The sequence below is a fragment of the Haliotis asinina genome, chromosome 7 (assembly GCF_037392515.1).
Source record: "Haliotis asinina isolate JCU_RB_2024 chromosome 7, JCU_Hal_asi_v2, whole genome shotgun sequence".
In the NCBI taxonomy this organism is placed as follows: domain Eukaryota; kingdom Metazoa; phylum Mollusca; class Gastropoda; order Lepetellida; family Haliotidae; genus Haliotis; species Haliotis asinina.
In genome coordinates this window covers 55,460,687-55,478,683 of record NC_090286.1, presented here as the reverse complement: position 1 = coordinate 55,478,683, position 17,997 = coordinate 55,460,687, and the positions used below count along the sequence as shown (strand labels likewise).

The following is a 17,997-nucleotide window of genomic DNA, read 5'->3' as shown; positions in this document are numbered from 1 at the left end:
AGTCATATCAACCCGAGGGCTGAAATCATGTGACACGTCAAGAAGTTTCGAGAGTTTGCGTGTATTCAGTGATAAATCTACAAATTCAACAGTCTGAGTCCTGGGACTCACTGAGCTGAATATCTATGAGTCCCTTAGAACTTTTATGAGTCCATAACAAAATTTAATGCCACAAATATTAATCAAACTGGATGAGTGTTACTGTAGGTTGCACAGGTTAGTCTAACCGCTTTGGAATATTTCACAGGACAGAGCTGGTAGTATCTTAATTGTAACAAACGGAGACTCTCTATTTTAACTTTCAGTTCATACCCAATCACATCAGAGAGAGATGTTAACAGATCATTTGAAGTGGTTGGTGTTACCTTCCTTGAGAATTTCAGTGTTTTCGGTTCCAAATTCACATAAAAAGTCAACAGAACTTTAAAACTTTGTCAGTGGGATGTTTTCACATACTAACCAGTGAACAGATTTCATCAAGGCGATAGCTGCTTTGTCTTTTTTTATACTTACATGCCATTATAACCTGGAAGTCATCACAAAGTTTTGAATTAACAGACGATTGATTATCATTGTGATGGAGATGTATGGTCAAAGTACTATTTTCAAAATTTTTGCATTTAGCATCTTGGGTCACACCATTTTAGTACATAGTTTACAAAACATGAAATCACCCTCCCTGTCATAAGTCAGCCATAGCCTGTGAGTATTCAAACAACCTTTCTGAAATGTCCTGATGTTGTGCCTTCCGACAATATTGCCCGCTTCCTAGCAGAGCATTCACTCAAGATCCTTACCTCAGTTTTGCAAACATAACAGCCTTAGTATCTATCTGGGTGCCATGCTGACTGCCATATTATAAAAATAACAACAAGGCACTTCTGACATTCTTTTTATTTAGATCATAGATGACCTTCAAAAAGCAAATATTTTCTTTTACTAGAAAAATTAAAAAGTTATTAACCAGACCCATGTAATTTCATCCTAACATTTTGTGAATAAGTTCTCCAATTCTAACCAAAGTTTTGTCTAATTTCTTCATTTTGTTCAGTGATTGATAAACAAGTTACACTGAAAGAAATGTGCCAACTGGAAGTCACTTTAACAAGTATGAACAGAAATAGTAACGGTCATACTTTAACTATTAACATTGAACATATTGTTTCAAAAATGTCATCCTAATCATAAATAAAATAATTAATTTATATGATTACTTTTGCAGGACTTGAGATTCAGAACCATAAACAATAAAATGTCATTCTGTGTCAGCAGAACTCAAACCCTGTCAAATGTCACTTTCACTTTCAAGTTAAATGGAGATATATTTAACAGTTGTTCAGACTAACTGGATTTGAGAGCTAGATTTCATCTCCACACTGTGGATTTACAGTCACATTGTTCATGGACCAATCAGTTTGCCTTGGGAAACCTCATTTGCATATCGCTTATCTCCCTTAGAGTGTTTGTTCTGTTTATAAGGTGTAAGAACTAGTTTAGTACTAGTGCACACGCTTGAGCAATGAATCTTGGGATATCGTTCGCATACCGATTACCTCTTTGGTGTTACCTAGATGTCTATTTTTGGAACCAAGGAAATAAACTGAAAATCCTGACGAATGAAAGCTACAATCGTTTTAAAAATAACGTGTTGTTATTAGCTAATGTTATCTACTAAAGATTGGAAGTTAATCTACAAAGATTAAGCCATGTATACTTTGATATTTCCTTTCCACAAAATAAACATTAGTCTTTCATCAAAAGCTTGCGTCCAAGAGGATGCACAAGTAAAAACAATGTGAGTCCAGTCAGTTTTTAATGCTTCAGAGATGTGGCACGCGGGGGGTAGATTTATCCCTGGTATTCCTTCAGTACCAGTTCCAGTTTAGTAACCAGGCAATATGGCTGGTATGGATTTAGGGACATAGGGTTGGTATGCTTTTTCTGCCTGGATGGTGAATATGGACATATGCCAACAGACAGTTTTTTACATGCAGAATGGTCCATACTATTCATAGGTATATGGTAAATTCAGATATGGACCAAGTTTTGCATGCATTGTGAAACAAGTCTATTATCTGTTTGTTTCAATTAATGATGATTTTCTGCAAAATTTATCCTTTCCCTCTTATAATGTGAAAGAGTTGATTATTCATCCATCCTGGTTTTGAAACTGTTTTAAATAATCCTCATTTTTGTCCTACAGCCTGTCCAGATGGTCTTTTTGGTGTTGGCTGCAAATTTGTTTGTCACTGCCGGACTATGCAAGAGGTATGTGATAAGTTGTTTGGAACATGTACAACCGGCTGTGCAGCAGGATGGACTGGACTCAACTGTCAGAAAAGTAAGTATGACATCATCAGTTCTGTAGGGATATTCAGGAAATTAGTGTTTCAGTCAGTAAAAGAATATGAATCACGCACAGACATTGACTTGCATATATGTGGCCATGAGGTGATGTGGCGTTAAACGCTGCATTAAAGACTGTTTCACTCATGACGATGTGCATGCATATTATGTTTCTGTGGTTGCTTGTACTAGCCCAGACTTAGGCTGGATTTTTAGTGCTAGCTCACTGACATACTAGGCTGTAGTTAGAATGAATATCCCACTTCGACGTATTATACTGACTCCAAGCCTATCAGTCCTTGTACCCATTAATGCCCAGTGCTGGGCAGGGACTGACAAGTACCATATTTTAACGTCTTTTGCTTTGGCTCCTCCTGGGATCGAAATGCAACCTGCTGCACTCTAACCAATACACCATGATGGCAGCTGTATATGTCTGGAAACTGGGAGGGTTCACATTCTCTTCCCCCTTTCCCATCTTCCCTTCCCTTGAATCTGTCATCGAGAAGCATGTGCATGTTATCAGCCAAGAGTAAGAAGTAAGTCATGAGCACCTGTTTATTGTTACAGTGTGTCCAGAGGGCAAGTACGGCCAGGATTGTGCCCAAACATGTGGTCACTGTTACCAGAAGTCATGTGACCCAGAGTTTGGGGAATGTCAGAAAAACTGTGAGGAAGGGTACAGTGGCCTTTACTGTAAAGATAGTGAGTATATCACTATTGTGTAGGGCTTTACGGATCGTGAGTATATCAGTATTGTGTAGAGCTGTGTAGAGTATACCAGTAATGTGTAGGGCTGTGTAGATAGTGAGTATACCAGTAATGTGTAGGGCAGTGTAGATAGGGAGTATATCAGTAATGTGTAGGGCTGTGTAGATAGTGAGTATATCAGTAATGTGTAGGTCTTTGTAGATGGTGAATGTATCATCAGTGTGTAGATTTGTACAGATAGTTAGTGTATCAGTTATTTGTATGGCTATGTAGATAGTTTCTCTGTCAGTAATATGTAGGACTGAGTAGATAGTGAGTATATATGTAATGTGTAGGACTGAAGAGACTGTATCAGTAATGTGTAGAGCAGTGTAGATAGTGAGTATATCAGTAATGTGTAGTGCGGTACAGGTAGTATATCAGTAATGTATAGAACTGTACAGATAGTGAGTATATTAGTAGGGTGTAGGACAGTAGATCAATACTGAGTATGTCAGTAATGTGTAGGATGGTAGATCAATAGTGAGTATGTCAGTAATGTGTAGGACGGTAGATCAATAGTGAGTATGTCAGTAATGTGTAGGACGGTAGATCAATAGTGAGTATGTCAGTAATGTGTGGGACGGTAGATCAATAGTGAGTATGTCAGTAATGTGTAGGACGGTAGATCAATAGTGAGTATGTCAGTAATGTGTAGGATGGTAGATCAATAGTGAGTATGTCAGTAATGTGTCAATAGTGAGTATGTCAGTAATGTGTGGGACGGTAGATCAATAGTGAGTATGTCAGTAATGTGTAGGACGGTAGATCAATAGTGAGTATATCAGTAATGTGTAGGACTGACTTCAGGTAATTACTCAGTAATTAGGTAAATACTCTTCATATGTTTCAGAATGTCCTGATTCACGTTACGGTCGCAACTGTGGAGGCGAGTGTGGCAAGTGTAAAGATGGAGAGCCCTGTAATAAGAAGACAGGAATCTGTTTTAGAGGCTGCAGTGATGGCTACATAGGCTACAAGTGTGATGAAAGTAGGTGAAACACAATCAATATGCCGACCGTGTGTCTCAGTGGGTGATACATGTACACATAATCACTGTGTCTGGGAATGTGATCTATACAAATGAGACCACCACATGCATCTTTCATTTCAGAATGTCCCTGGGGGATGTATGGCAAGGACTGTAAATTAAACTGTGGCTACTGCAAGACTGGCACCACGTGTCATCATGTAACAGGCCAATGTCTCAGTGGATGTCAGGCTGGAAAAATGGGCGACAACTGTACCACTGGTAGGTTGCTACAGAGTATTGGTGTCATGTCTGTCGTCAGCCTGTGGGTAGAATGCATTTGTGAAACTGAACTTTTCACGTTCAGAAGTTTTCCTTTAATGATTACTTTCACATGGATCAGAAGCAGGGTATTGTAAACATCTCTCTGTCCCTTTGGATTATCAGAGAACTTTAGGTGGGCATATAAACTCAAGGATGTTTTTTCTCATTTCCAGACTGTGAAGATGGAATGTATGGAGAAAACTGTTCATTTGCTTGTGGAAGCTGCAAGTTTGGAAATCCATGCCTTGCCACAACAGGCCAGTGTATGGACGGATGTAGTGATGGGTTCCTTGGATACAGGTGTGCTGAAGGTGAGATTAGTTTCTGTGTATGGATGGATGTAGTGATGGGTTTCTCAGGTACAGGTGTGCTGAAGAGGAGTTCAGTAAATTCAGTGTGCTGTCATAAATGTAATCAACGGTGCCAAATTGGTTATTTTTCTAAAATGATTATTATTCATATGCTTCATGCAAACTTTTTACCCACTAGTGATAGGCCCTGGTGATATGGATAATAAAACAGCCTCTGTGACTGTGTTGCAGCAATTGTAGCACTAGAGGAAGGGAAGATAACTGGTGGGATCATCGCTGCTGTTGTCATCTTCCTTATTGTCGCCATCATCGTCATTGTGGTGTTTATGCTCTACAGGTAGGGACAGCGACTGTAGCTTCGACTACACAAGACACTGTTACAAGCCAATGCAAAGTATATGAGTTCAGTTTGCCTTAACACTCAGATTGGTTTGTGGATGAAACCAAAGTCTGCAATAACTTTTGGGCTATTGTGATTGCATTGTGAGGCAATACAAACTGACCAAACTGACCGCAATGCTTGCAAAGAATAGTTTCTGTGAAAACTGAGTAAATAAAATTTTACAAGAGCACAGCTACCAATAAATCAATCGGCTCTCAAGCAAAGAAATGCATAGAGTTTGACAAGATGATATGATTTCTAAACATTTTTGAAAATGTATAAAATGATTAGTAAAATGACTGTATGAAAGCAAAGACACCAGATTTTTGGATTGCATTACGGTCTGCTGAACAGGAGGCAAAATAACTACTGTTCTACAGCGATATACCGTTTCAGACCTAGTTATTAGGAGTCAATTTAGTACATAACTGTAAGTTGCAAATTGATGCCATGTCTTCCAGACGGAGACGCCATAAGCGTATGGACGTAAGCAACCCTCTGCCCCTGGATCCAAGGGATACAGAGAATAACGGACACAGTGAGAGTGCCCGCTTGTTGAGTGACTCACGGGTCGGAGATATGACAAGGCTGGATCAAGATGAAAATGGAGGAAGCGAAGAGATCAATGAGCCGATATATGTCAACATCAACAGCAAGAAACAGACAAGCCCAGTGAAACTGGTAGACCTTGCAGATTACATCAAGAAACACAGGGAGAATAACTGTCTTGGATTTAAACAGGAGTTCGAGGTATGTGACTTAGGTTCTGGACAGAAACTGAGACAGCTAGATATGGAGCTTGTACACTCATACTCTATACTACAGGGATGGCAGGTTTCTGCGAATCCGTTCAAATCTGCACATTAAATGGAAATCAATCGATCTTGCGATATGTCTAAATCTGAGGAGAAAATATTTATTGGGGTGAGGACCTGCTTATCAATGTCATGTACCCACATCTGTGTCACTTGGGCTATCAAATTTCAGAATATCAAAGGTAACTTCTTTAGATACGTTGTTGCAGCCCCCAGACACCAGCTGTCAACAATAGCGGAGATAATCCCTTCAGATTGTGCAAGGTGGTACTTGTTATTCTCTGTTTAATATTGCACTAATGTTTATGAGTCTGTCAATATTAATGTTGTCACAATCCAATCTCTAAAGAGGCTTTGGTTGTGCAATTTGTAACAGTCCGCATGAAGTGGAACTCAAATAAGTTGCTAGTGCTCTCTCCATGACAAGCTAAAGTGTCACGTGTACACACTATGGAATATAGACTCCTAGTGTATTTGAAACTGTCTTGGTAATAAACATTAAGTACTATGTTAACAGTAACCAAATTCTTACACTCCTCATGCACATAACCACAACATAGCCAGTATTTGTTCTAAATATCTCAGTCCCATGAAGATCCTGGTTAGAACTGGTCTTGAATGTTCATAAGGAAGTTTGTTTGAGAAAATCACTATGTATGAACGCTTGTGCAAAGTAGAATTTTGATTTGGAGACTTTTAAGCAGGTACAATACAACTTCATTAAGGTGTGTGACCAGTTCCAGACAAGCTGTATTGTCCATACTTTATACTAGAATGAAGATGATAATGAGTTCTCATGTAGCATGGTTTCTCTCGCTTTCCAGGAACTCCCCATGGGTCTGCTTGCTCTGTGTGAGGTGGCCAGACGTGCTGACAACAAGGCCAAGAATAGATACGGAAATATTGTAGCATGTAAGTTGATTGCTACAATGTACCATCTTTATCAATTCACATTAATAATTATCTTACCTCACACATTAATGTTGCTTTTTGAATAAGCTTCCAAATTTTGATGGGCCATTTTGTAATTCTGCTTTTCCCAAACGCATCTCTATTGGTGCTTCCTGATTGGATTTTATGTGGGTACCTTGAACATGTGTTTGAGTTAGGAATGCCTGTGGTTTCACTGGGAATGGAAGTGTAATATAGGTTAACTTGTCAGGACATATAATCCATAGGTATTTTAACATGGTACCTTATCACTGCAGTCATCATGTCCACAACAGTAATGTAAAGCTAAGCTAAAAGGTTTCTACCTCTATTTGTTTGGTCATCAGTAAAACACAGATCACTCATACTAAGTCATAGCCTCAATTACATGAACTGGGACATTTTTTCTATTCCAATAATGGATTGTTTATTGATCTCTGTCACAGTCTTTGGTGCCACATATCATCTCTTAACAGGTCCAGACAAATCCTGGATATTTCATCCTTATGGTGTTAGTTCCATTAGTGAAAGTTATTCTCAATGTTCTTATTCACTATTTAGATAATGTTGGAACAGTTCTCATCAAGAGTGTACTGTAGTATGTTCTTTTGGTATAAGGGGTGATGGGATAGCCTAGAGGTTAAAGCGTTCGCTCATAACACCAAAGACCCATGTTCAGTTCCCTACATAGGTACAATGTGTGAAATCCATTTGTGGTGTCCCCCGCTGCAATATTGATGGAATTTTGCTAAAAGTGGCGTAAAACTAAACTCACTCTTCTATGTGTTGAGGAAATATCAATGTGACTTTGTGTTCGTGTGTTGCAGATGATCATTCCAGAGTTACTTTAGACCCTATGGCAAATGAAGCCAACTCGGACTATGTCAACGCAAACTTCATGGATGTAAGTATGCAGCTGGTATATAGATACAGTAGTCTCTGCTTGTATCCAGCTGTCGGCGGATAAAATGATGAGTAGGAAGTTTAATGCTGGTAGTAATAACGTGCTGGTAAAACTACTGAATACTGGATCTTTAAAAGCAAGCAAGTTTACTTTTGATTTATAGAGTGAGGGTCATTTGTAAAGTTATTGTTGAAGAATTGAGTGTGTGTTTTGCAGGGCTACAGCAAACAGCATCAGTACATTGCATCTCAAGGACCAAACAAAGCCATGATTCGAGACTTCTGGCGAATGGTGTGGCAGCAGAGAGTGTGCAAGGTGGTCATGTTGACAAACCTTGTAGAGGCTTGTAAGGTGAGTTGATGCATGTTGACCAAACTCATAGAGGCTTGTAAGACCAAACTCATAGAGGCTTGTAAGGTGAGTAGATGCATGCTGACCAACCTTGTACAGGCCCCCCTAAGTAACTGAAGGAATTACAGCAAATTTGAAGGAATTGCATCTCAAATGTAAACAAACGCAGCCCACTCGCGAAACAATGGCAGCTATATCGGTAATTTAGCGGTAATTACAGAAATACATCGGCCCTATCGGAAGCAATGTCGGTAATACTGGAAACACGATCGGCCATCTTCGGAGATTTTTCGGTCGTGAGCGGAAACTCACGCAGCAAAACATGGCGTCGTTGGAAGAAGCACCCGTCTCGGTGAGATTTGTTTTTAGTTTCTACTATTACATTTTTATACTTATCCATCTTTGACCACCCGTGTTGAATGCGCTTAGGTATGAGGTGTTATCGGGGCAAAAGCTTATGTTTTTAGGAAAAGATAGTCACTCTAGGAGAGTGTCACAAGTCATGCCTCTGTAGTTTGTTTACATCTGAACATCGAAGTCGTGCCGATGATTACGAACGTGCGCCAGATATAACATCATTTTTTTGTAAAATGTGTTTAAATTTGTCAATTGCACTTCGTAGCAAGAAAATTTATGGCTCATAAACTTCTTCATGGCGCACGTTCATGATGTTCGTAATCATCGGCACGACTTCGATGTTCAGATGTAAACAATCTCCAGGGGCATGACTTGTGACACTCTTCTGCAGTGACAATCTTTTCCTAAAAACATAAGCTATTGCCCGGACAACACCTCATACCTAAACGTATTCAACACGGGTGGTCAAAGATGGATAAGTATGAAAATCTAATAGTAGGAACTAAAAACAAATCTCACCGAGACAGGTGCTTCTTCCAACAACGCCATGTTTTGCTGCGTGAGTTTCCGCTCGCGACCGAAGATGGCCCATCGTGTTTCCAGTATTACCGACATTGCTTCCGATAGGGCCGATGTGTTTCTGTTATTACTGCTAAACTACCGATATCGCTGCAATTGTTTCGCGAGTGGGCTGCGTTTGTTTACATTTGAGATGCAATTCCTTCAAATTTGCTGTATTTCCTTCAATTACTTAGGGGGGCCTGTTGTAGAAGCTTGTAAGGTGAGTTCTAGCTTGTCAACCAACCTTGTAGAAGCTTGTAAGGTGAGTTCAAGCATGTTGACCAATCTTGTAGAGGCTTGTATGGTGAGTTCAAGCATGTTGACCAACCTTGTAGAGGCTTGTATGGTGAGTTCAAGCATGTTGACCAACCTTGTAGAGGCTTGTAAGGTGAGTTCAAGCATGTTGACCAACCTTGTAGAGGCTTGTTGGGTGAGTTCAAGCATGTTGACCAACCTTGTAGAGGCTTGTATGGTGAGTTCAAGCATGTTGACCAACCTTGTAGAGGCTTGTTGGGTGAGTTCAAGCATGTTGACCAACCTTGTAGAGGCTTGTTGGGTGAGTTCAAGCATGTTGACCAACCTTGTAGAGGCTTGTTGGGTGAGTTGAATGCTTAGACCAACCAATCTTATTAGCTGACAAGCGGGTTTTCAAGCTTGATTTTTGGGAGTTTTGGAGGACCAATTCTTCCCCAGATGTTCATGAGTGTTGAATGACCTAATGGAGGCTTGTAGAGTCATTATGTTACTGTGAAGGGAAGACTGTGGTCAAGCTGAATACATGCTTTTAGAGTACTGAGATAATTACTTTCTGACAGATTTTACTTATTTGAAGACATTCAGTTATCTGCTTGACCTGGTGCTAAAAAGCTCAACTGTTTGTGTCCCTAAATTTCTTAAGAAGAAACTTGTGATTTTATTCTTTGCAGAAAAAATGTGAGCAGTATTGGCCAGAGGAAGGCGGCATCAAGTATGGGGAAGTGACCGTCAGGATAGTGGACACTGCCAAGTATACAGACTACACCATCAGAACATTTGAAATATCACAGGTCAGCCAACTGTCTGCACTCAGTGCACCAAAGATGTGTCACATGAATTTTTTTCTTGAATTCTTATTAACAGTTTTTAAAATATTTTGTTTGAGTTTTTATTTGTTATTTGAAATATGATTTGTACATCTCAAGTTTAAGAATAAGTATGAGTGCTTTTCCTTTATCAGTTGTACAGCCCTAATAACTGCCACTCAGGAAGTGTGTATTTACCTAAGGTTTTTTTACCTTAGTAATATTGTCCTGTTTCAGCTGGAGATCAGCCGTATCGTGAAACAGTTTCACTTCACGACATGGTCAGACCACGGTGCACCCACCTACCCCACGACCCTCCTGGCCTTCAGACGGAAGGTCCAGATGTACAACCCCGAATCCTCCGCCCCCATACTCTGTCATTGCAGGTAATTTAATCTATCTGTAGTCCAGATATCTGTCACATTAAGATCAGGGTTGGTGAGGTACCTGAGTGGTTAAAGTGTTTGTTCATCATGACAAAAAAAACGGGTTCAACTCCTCACATGTGTACAATGTTTGGAGCTCACTTTTGGTGTGCCCGGCAGTGATATTGCTGGAATATTGCTAAAAGATCAGAAAGGTCTTCTTGATAGATACTGTTATAGTGATGGAAATTCCATGTGAAGCATGATTTGATCATAGAAGTTTCCATTTCTCCATGAACCAATATTGAAATTCTATGGTGTGCATAAAACATGACCTGACATCCTGTATATACGTGCTGGGTATATATAGAATCTGAATTGATCAACTGTATTTCTGTGCTGGCTGTATATAAAACCTGAACTGATCTGCTGAATTTCAGCGCTGGGATTGGCCGTACTGGGACCTACATAGCCCTTGACTACCTGCTGGAGCAGGCCCAGTCTGAGGACCAAGTGGACGTCCTGTGTATTGCCCAGCTGATGAGGACCAACCGTGTCAACATGATCCAGACATGGGTAACTAGAGTCTGACAAAATTAATGACCTGTGAAGGTCCGGGGTAGAATATTGACCTTCAGTAACCTGTGCTTGTTGTAAGAAGCGACTAATGGGATTGTGTGGTCAGGCTTGCTGACTTAGTTGACACATGTCAACAGTTCCCAGTTGTGCAGATTGATGTTCATGCTGTTGATCATTGTTTTGTCTAGTCCACACTTGATTATTTACAGACTGCCACCATATGACTGGAATTTTACTGAGTGTGGCGTAAAAATAACCTTGCAAAAATTAACAACTGGGTTGTCTGGGTAGACTTGATCAAAGACCACTGTCATGAAGCTGGAATATTGCCAGGTGTCAAACAGTGAACAGTGAGAACAACCCAGGATTCAACTCTCTACACCTTTCGGGGACTTAGTGGTTAATCTAAGTTAAGAAATAATTATTATATGTATTGTAAGTTGATATTCTCAGTGACAAGGAAATGTCAATAATAGTTTCTTGGAAAAAACGTTAGTATGCTGAATATTCTATTTCATTAGTCATTGGTAAGAACCAAATCAAGACATAAAAATGAATGTGTGATTCTCAATATTCCAGGAACAATATGCATTTGTGTATGATGCTGTTCTTGAGGCCGTCAAATCAGGGGAGACAACTATAGCGAAGTCTGCATTCCGCTCTACTTACCAAAATATGCTGACTTCAGCTACAGAAGGGGAGCCCAATAAGCTGGAGGAACAGTACCAGGTAAACTTGATCCTCATTACTAGAATTAGCCTTGTCAGGTATCAAAGCTGTTGTTTATCTGTTCTATCTTAAATGGAAGGTTGAAAAAACGCCCGCAATGTTTATCCTAATAGTGTATCAATACACTCATGTGATTTGTCATGACATTTCAGCAGGCCATCGTGCTGTGCATACTTAAAATATTGTCTGTAAAACCATATTGCATCTTTATCATTACACTTGCATCAAATCTCCTGGGGCTGATATGATATGCCAGTATATTATGGTATATGAAATGCAGTAACAGTAGTAAAACTATGCAAAAGAAGGAGCACTCATTTTTATCATTTTTCTATAGTTCCAAGACAGATCAACAAGAGTAATATCATAGATTAACTGAAGAACTGGGCATTTCTTGGTGGTATATAAATAGCACATGGTGACTGGATATAAAATACCTGTCATGGTAAAAGTTAAGGAAGTAGAGTAGGAAAGGGATATATTCAAGGATAAAAAGGCAGGGCTAGATTTTCGAAGCTCTCTTTGCGCTAAGATAGTCATAACATAATGTTAATGTATGGCATTTGAGACTATCTTAATGCTAAGAGAGCTTAAAACATCTAGGCCCAGGCCATCTGACAAAACACCTCTGATTTGACTCATGTGTGATGAGTCTGGAGACATTCCTACATTGAAGTCCGTCTGAACACATTCAATCAGTACTTAGAACTGTCTTGAGTCAGTAACTTACAACATGTTGAAGGAAATGCTGGAATATTGCTAAAAGTGGCCAGTGTGTTTGGTGACTGACCACCTCTTCCTTCAGGTGCTGCAGACCCTTTCTCCCACTGTGGAAAGAAGTGAGTGTTCTGCAGCCTTTGCGGAGGAGAACATGAACAAGAACCGCTTCAAGAACATATTGCCAGGTCAGACAAGAGTGGATTCACTTCTTCAGCTACTTACATGTTATTTTGTTGATGAGGTGGCGGAGTTGTGCTAAATTTTTGTCAGATTTGCCCCGGTTTGAGTCTTTGTGAGCAGCTGCCCATCTTCATGGGGTCAGTGAAGTTATTATTGTGTTCAGACTTTCCTCGCACGAGTCTGTCATAGTCCGCTGTGCCATGCTGGGATACAGATAAGATAAAATATCGTTAGTCATGATCAACAACTTATTAGAAGCTTCAGGTGGAGATACCAGTTCCTGAGCATGGTATTTTGGTTGCTATTGAAACAATTTCATTTTGATTTTCAGTCTGCATGGTTGATTTCGATGAAAAGTTGCATGAACTTTCGTGTTATGGGTTCAAATAATAATCTTCAAGAGTGTTGATTTAAAAACATGAAATTTTAATCAGTTTGATTTTCAGGGTGTTCTTTAATCTGAGCATGTTATGAAATCTCTTGACTTTGAATTCTTCACTTTCTCAGTCATTCGCAACGCTCCATCTGTTTTTCTAAATGTAAGTTGTGAATGATAGCTTGATGCTAGAGTCACAGACTGGTCTGCCTCAGCATTGTGCTTCAACAGTTGTGTGGCTTCCACAGACTTAAAACATTTCAGTTATATCACATTGAGCCATTGCATTTCTTTATAACTTTTTTCTCTGAATGTAGAACTTAAAAAACTATAAAGATCTTTGCTTTCACAGATGTTAAACGTTTAGTTATGTGATATTTACATAAGCCATAATGTTTCTTTTAGAGTTTCTTCTTTGAATGTGAAAGTTAAAAACAAATCATGAAAAACAAAGTTTATATTAAATCGATTGAATTAACATATGAAGGACATTCAGGATAATAGTCAATGAGAAATAACTTAAGAGAATTAAGTCTATTGTGCTTGTATTCCTGGAGTTTGTATGAAAACCGATTTTCAGTTGCTTAGGGATGTCATTGGCTAGAAATTATTAATACATCTCAAATGTGTTAGAATGTCTGGATTTTTACAAGATATGTTCTTCTGTATGTGTGTATGCAGTTTGAATCCATTACATAGTTAAAGTGGATTTTTTCAGACTTCTGAAATTTAATCTAAAGGAGTGGTAATTGTTATAATCATAAACATGTCTGTGGAAGTGATTATTTAAAATAATTTCAATATTCTGACATTTATGTCACTACATTATCAACATTAAACATTCTCTGATCAGTCAACATCTTGACATGTGATGACATCCCTACTTTTCCTTGAAATTAACATTTTGAATGGAGTTATGATTTACTGAAATTCCTACTAATATTTTCACCTTCCCAGTTCAGTACTTACCACTTTGGAATGGTGTGACTTGCTTGCCCTTCACCCTGAGTGCCTCTTTTTTTAGCCAATCGGTGTCGCCCTTTCCTGTACACGCCTGTTGACAACTGTACTGACTACATCAATGCTGTGTTTCTCCCTGTAAGTACCCCTGCCCTGCCAGCTAGTCATGCTGCATCGTGGGGCTCTTAATGGCTGATGTGAAGGGCTGTGTGTGAGTGTGACAGATAGATAGAAACATTGACATTATTGGTGTAGGTTTACATTGGTCGTTTACATGTCAGGCCACCTTTGTCATCACTGCCACACTTGATGTTTGTCATCATTGCATCAAGTCACGATGCTCATCACAGCTGCACGTCACAGCATCATTCTAATCACTACTGTAGGTTAATACCATCAACATCATGTGGCCTTTGTTATTATCAGGTTCACATTTATATCCGTATAGCGATTTTCCATCAACATTGCAGGGTCTACATTATCATCACTCAGCAAGTTAACATTCCTATATTTACATCGTGTTAACATCAAGATAATATGACCGTTGTTATTGTTATGCTGTAGGGTAACAGTTATATCACTGCATCAGGTTAACATTAATGTCAGTAGGTCTTGTTATCACACTACAGGTTAACAGTTATATCTCTACAGCAAGTTAACATCAGTGTCATGAGGCCTTGTTGTCACACTACAGTTTAACAGTTATATCTTTATAGCAAGTTAACATCAGTGTCATGAGGCCTTGTTGTCACACTACAGTTTAACAGTTATATCTTTACAGCAAGTTAACATCAGTGTCATGAGGCCTTGTTATCACACTGCATGTTAACAGTTATATCTGTACAGCAAGTTAACATCAGTGTCATGAGGCCTTGTTATCACACTGCAGGTTAACAGTTATATCTGTACAGCAAGTTAACATCAGTGTCATGAGGCCTTGTTATCACACTCCAGTTTAACAGTTACATCTTTATAGCAAGTTAACATCAGTGTCATGAGGCCTTGTTGTCACACTGCAGGTTAACAGTTATATCTTTACAGCAAGTTAAAATCAACAACTTCGAAAGGGGATCATTACCATCTCACTACGGGTTAATATAACAGTAATTTTCTCAACATCTCAAAGTCATTATCACAAGGCAGATTAGCTTTGTTTCTCTTTACTGAAAGTAGACATAACCATCAGTACATGCCTGTAAGCTAGTGTTACGTGTATATCACTGTGACGTCTGTAAGTATAACCTATGCATTGCTGATGTCCTGTGGCTGCTATGCATCTAAGCTGTACTTTACAGTTACAGACTTCTGTGGAGAGCACGGTTTTGCTGAATTCAAAACACACTGTGCTTGTGAATAACACAACTAGCATTCATGTGGACCTTGCCAAACTGTCACTTTTAACACCACTCTACTGATGCCGTTCTAATGAGTCCAGCAGTTTGAATGTTTTCCACTCCAGTTCTTAAACCAAGTCTGTAAAATGTTACAGCATTCTCAAAAAAAAGAGAGTACATGTACTTTGTTGTTTGTCTCTCTTCAGTTAAAGTAGTGTATGTGTTCCCACTTGTGAGAGTTTAACGAGCTTTCATAATCAATCTTTGACTCATTTGGACCAGTTGGCTTCATCTTGAAATCTTTCATGAAATCTTCCAGCCTTTGTCTTACCCCAGTAAATCTTGTGAGCAAGTTTACTCTTACGACAAGAGGTTTGACCTGAATAACTGAATTTTTGAAGTCATGATTTATGATGTGTACTTTCTATCATGAATTGCAAGTAGCCATTTTTAATTATATTTTTAATCATGCTGATGAAGCTTTGAATTGTATGTCTTCTGTTTCCTGGTCTGCAAGTCCTTGTCAATCATTTTTGTCCATGTGTACTAACTTCTATGGAATCTTGTAGGGATGTACACAGAAGGACCGCTTCATCGTCACTCAGATGCCACTGCCCAACACTGTGGCGGACTTCTGGCGCATGTTGTACGACTATACATCTGATACCATCATCATGCTCAATGAGTTTGATAGGAACGACAAGGTAGGCAGTCAATACTTACTGAGATACCCGTGTGGCCTATTCATCTGACACTCCACCAGTATGTGCTACGTTATATCTCAGGAGTCAGAGGATTCTTGTTTGGTTCTGTCTTGGGCCTGTATCACGTTTTCTCCCTGAATTGGGGAGAAACACTGGTAGAACTGAAATACTGGACAGCTGCATTACACCCAGGCCTATCTCATTTACTTACTTCAGATGGTGTATCGCCATCACCGATTGCTATGTAAATGCTGTGATTTTATATTTTATGTTAAGCCCCACCTCACCTCACCCTCCTAGGTCATAAGGTTTCATTACTTTTGTGTACATCTTGTGTGCTGTGTTTTCAATTAGTTTCCAGTGTATCTTTACAGACGAAAATACCATCTTTATTAACACCAATTATTGTATGGTTTGAAACAACATTGAGGTGTTCTTAGGTATTCTGTAACACCTGTTTGTCCGTTATGTGTTTCAGTCGTGTGCCTTGTACTGGCCGGAGGAATATGGCTATACAGAAGAGTATGGCCCCCTCAATGTGGAGCTGCTGTCTTCCTCTGAAGCTGACCCTGACGTCACCATCCGCATCTTCAAACTCAGCCATCTTGTCAAGGTAGCACAATTTTTTGTTGCTATTCAGTTGTGCTGTTCTATCACTGTCATGCTGTTCTGTCACTGTAATTCTGTTCTGTTACTGTAACACTGTTCCTTTACTGTCATGCTGTTCTGCTACAATCATGCTGTTCCATTACTGTCATGCTTTTCTGTTACTGTCACACTTTTCCTTTCCTGTCATGCTGTTCTGTAACTATCATGCTGTTCCATTACTGTCATGCTGTTCTGTTACTGTCATTCCATTCTGTCACTATCATGCTGTTGTGACTGCCATGACAGTTTATCACTGTAATTCAGATCTGTGTCTGTCAGACGATTGCCTTCAGTATTTGTCATGCTGTATTGTCATAGTCATGCTGTTCTATTCTGCTGCAGGGTGAGGAGAGAGCAGTGAAACAGTTCATGTTCAAGTCATGGCCAGACTACCAGACAGTACCCAACTCACGGACAGCTCTACTCAGGCTACACAAACTCACCACAGACTGGCTCAAGCAGAACGGCAAAGGCCCAGTCACAATGCACTGCATGTGAGTAATCACTGCCACACCTTCAAACACTCAATGAGTTGTCTCCATTGAGCATGTCAGAAACAAGTGATAGTGATGCCGACACATTACTGAAATACTGTTCAGACCATTGTTGAACCAAGCACACTCACCCACTCATGTACATTGTAGCATTTTCTCAACATTTTGTATATTGCTTCGACTTTCTGTTCGTTAAGGATGTTTACATCTTTTCATTCAGGAAATTAGATATGGGACATGTACAGTGTTTTCCATGATTTGAGACGTTTGCTAGTTTGATGTTACTGTTCTGGATACATGAACAGATGGACAGCTTGTTGCTGGTTGTATAGATGGAGAGGATGTTGCATCACATCATACTCATCTTTAGAAATGTGGTCGTTTTTCAGCTATGGTTCACATATTTCCTGTCACAAACCTAAGTTCACTCATTCTCCTATGAACATCATGGTGGTGCAGTTGAGTTAGACAACGGCTGCTTATAGTAGTAGATTAATTGTTCACCATGAAGAAACAGCACACAATTTATTATTGATTGTCCAGGAATGGCGCCAGCAAGAGTGGGGTGTTTTCTGCCATAAGTCTGGTTCTGGAGAGACTTCGTCTAGACCAGGAGTTGGATGTGTACCAGACCGTCAAACAGATCCGCATCAACAGACCACAGTTCATTGAAAACTATGTAAGTTGGCAGTTACAGGGGTCGTTATCACTGTGATGAGGAACAAAAGCTGAGTCATATGAAGAATATCAGAGTAAAACAGTATAGCAGCCTCTTTATTATTTGGAACCTTGTCATATTGGTTATGAATTGGCCAAAATATCAGCTACCAACACGGAAGACTCGCC

General features: G+C 39.5%; 1 protein-coding gene across 2 annotated transcripts in view; it reads left to right on the top strand.

Annotated features, from left to right (window-relative positions):
- Positions 1-17,997, top strand: part of LOC137290458 (receptor-type tyrosine-protein phosphatase epsilon-like) — a 55,344-nt gene that overhangs the window by 31,165 nt on the left and 6,182 nt on the right. Inside the window, exons 4-23 of one of the 2 annotated variants that reach the window (XM_067821401.1) lie at positions 2,204-2,341; positions 2,917-3,051; positions 3,950-4,087; positions 4,211-4,348; positions 4,564-4,701; positions 4,933-5,038; positions 5,545-5,833; positions 6,723-6,810; positions 7,656-7,732; positions 7,949-8,083; positions 9,928-10,047; positions 10,300-10,448; positions 10,868-11,003; positions 11,586-11,735; positions 12,541-12,640; positions 14,036-14,109; positions 15,875-16,009; positions 16,488-16,622; positions 17,000-17,151; positions 17,695-17,830. In XM_067821401.1, coding sequence (XP_067677502.1) covers positions 2,204-2,341; positions 2,917-3,051; positions 3,950-4,087; positions 4,211-4,348; positions 4,564-4,701; positions 4,933-5,038; positions 5,545-5,833; positions 6,723-6,810; positions 7,656-7,732; positions 7,949-8,083; positions 9,928-10,047; positions 10,300-10,448; positions 10,868-11,003; positions 11,586-11,735; positions 12,541-12,640; positions 14,036-14,109; positions 15,875-16,009; positions 16,488-16,622; positions 17,000-17,151; positions 17,695-17,830 — 2,669 coding nt within the window. Of the gene's footprint in view, positions 1-2,203; positions 2,342-2,916; positions 3,052-3,949; positions 4,088-4,210; positions 4,349-4,563; positions 4,702-4,932; positions 5,039-5,544; positions 5,834-6,722; positions 6,811-7,655; positions 7,733-7,948; positions 8,084-9,927; positions 10,048-10,299; positions 10,449-10,867; positions 11,004-11,585; positions 11,736-12,540; positions 12,641-14,035; positions 14,110-15,874; positions 16,010-16,487; positions 16,623-16,999; positions 17,152-17,694; positions 17,831-17,997 lie in introns of those variants that run through there. The other variant, XM_067821402.1, reaches the window with a different exon arrangement.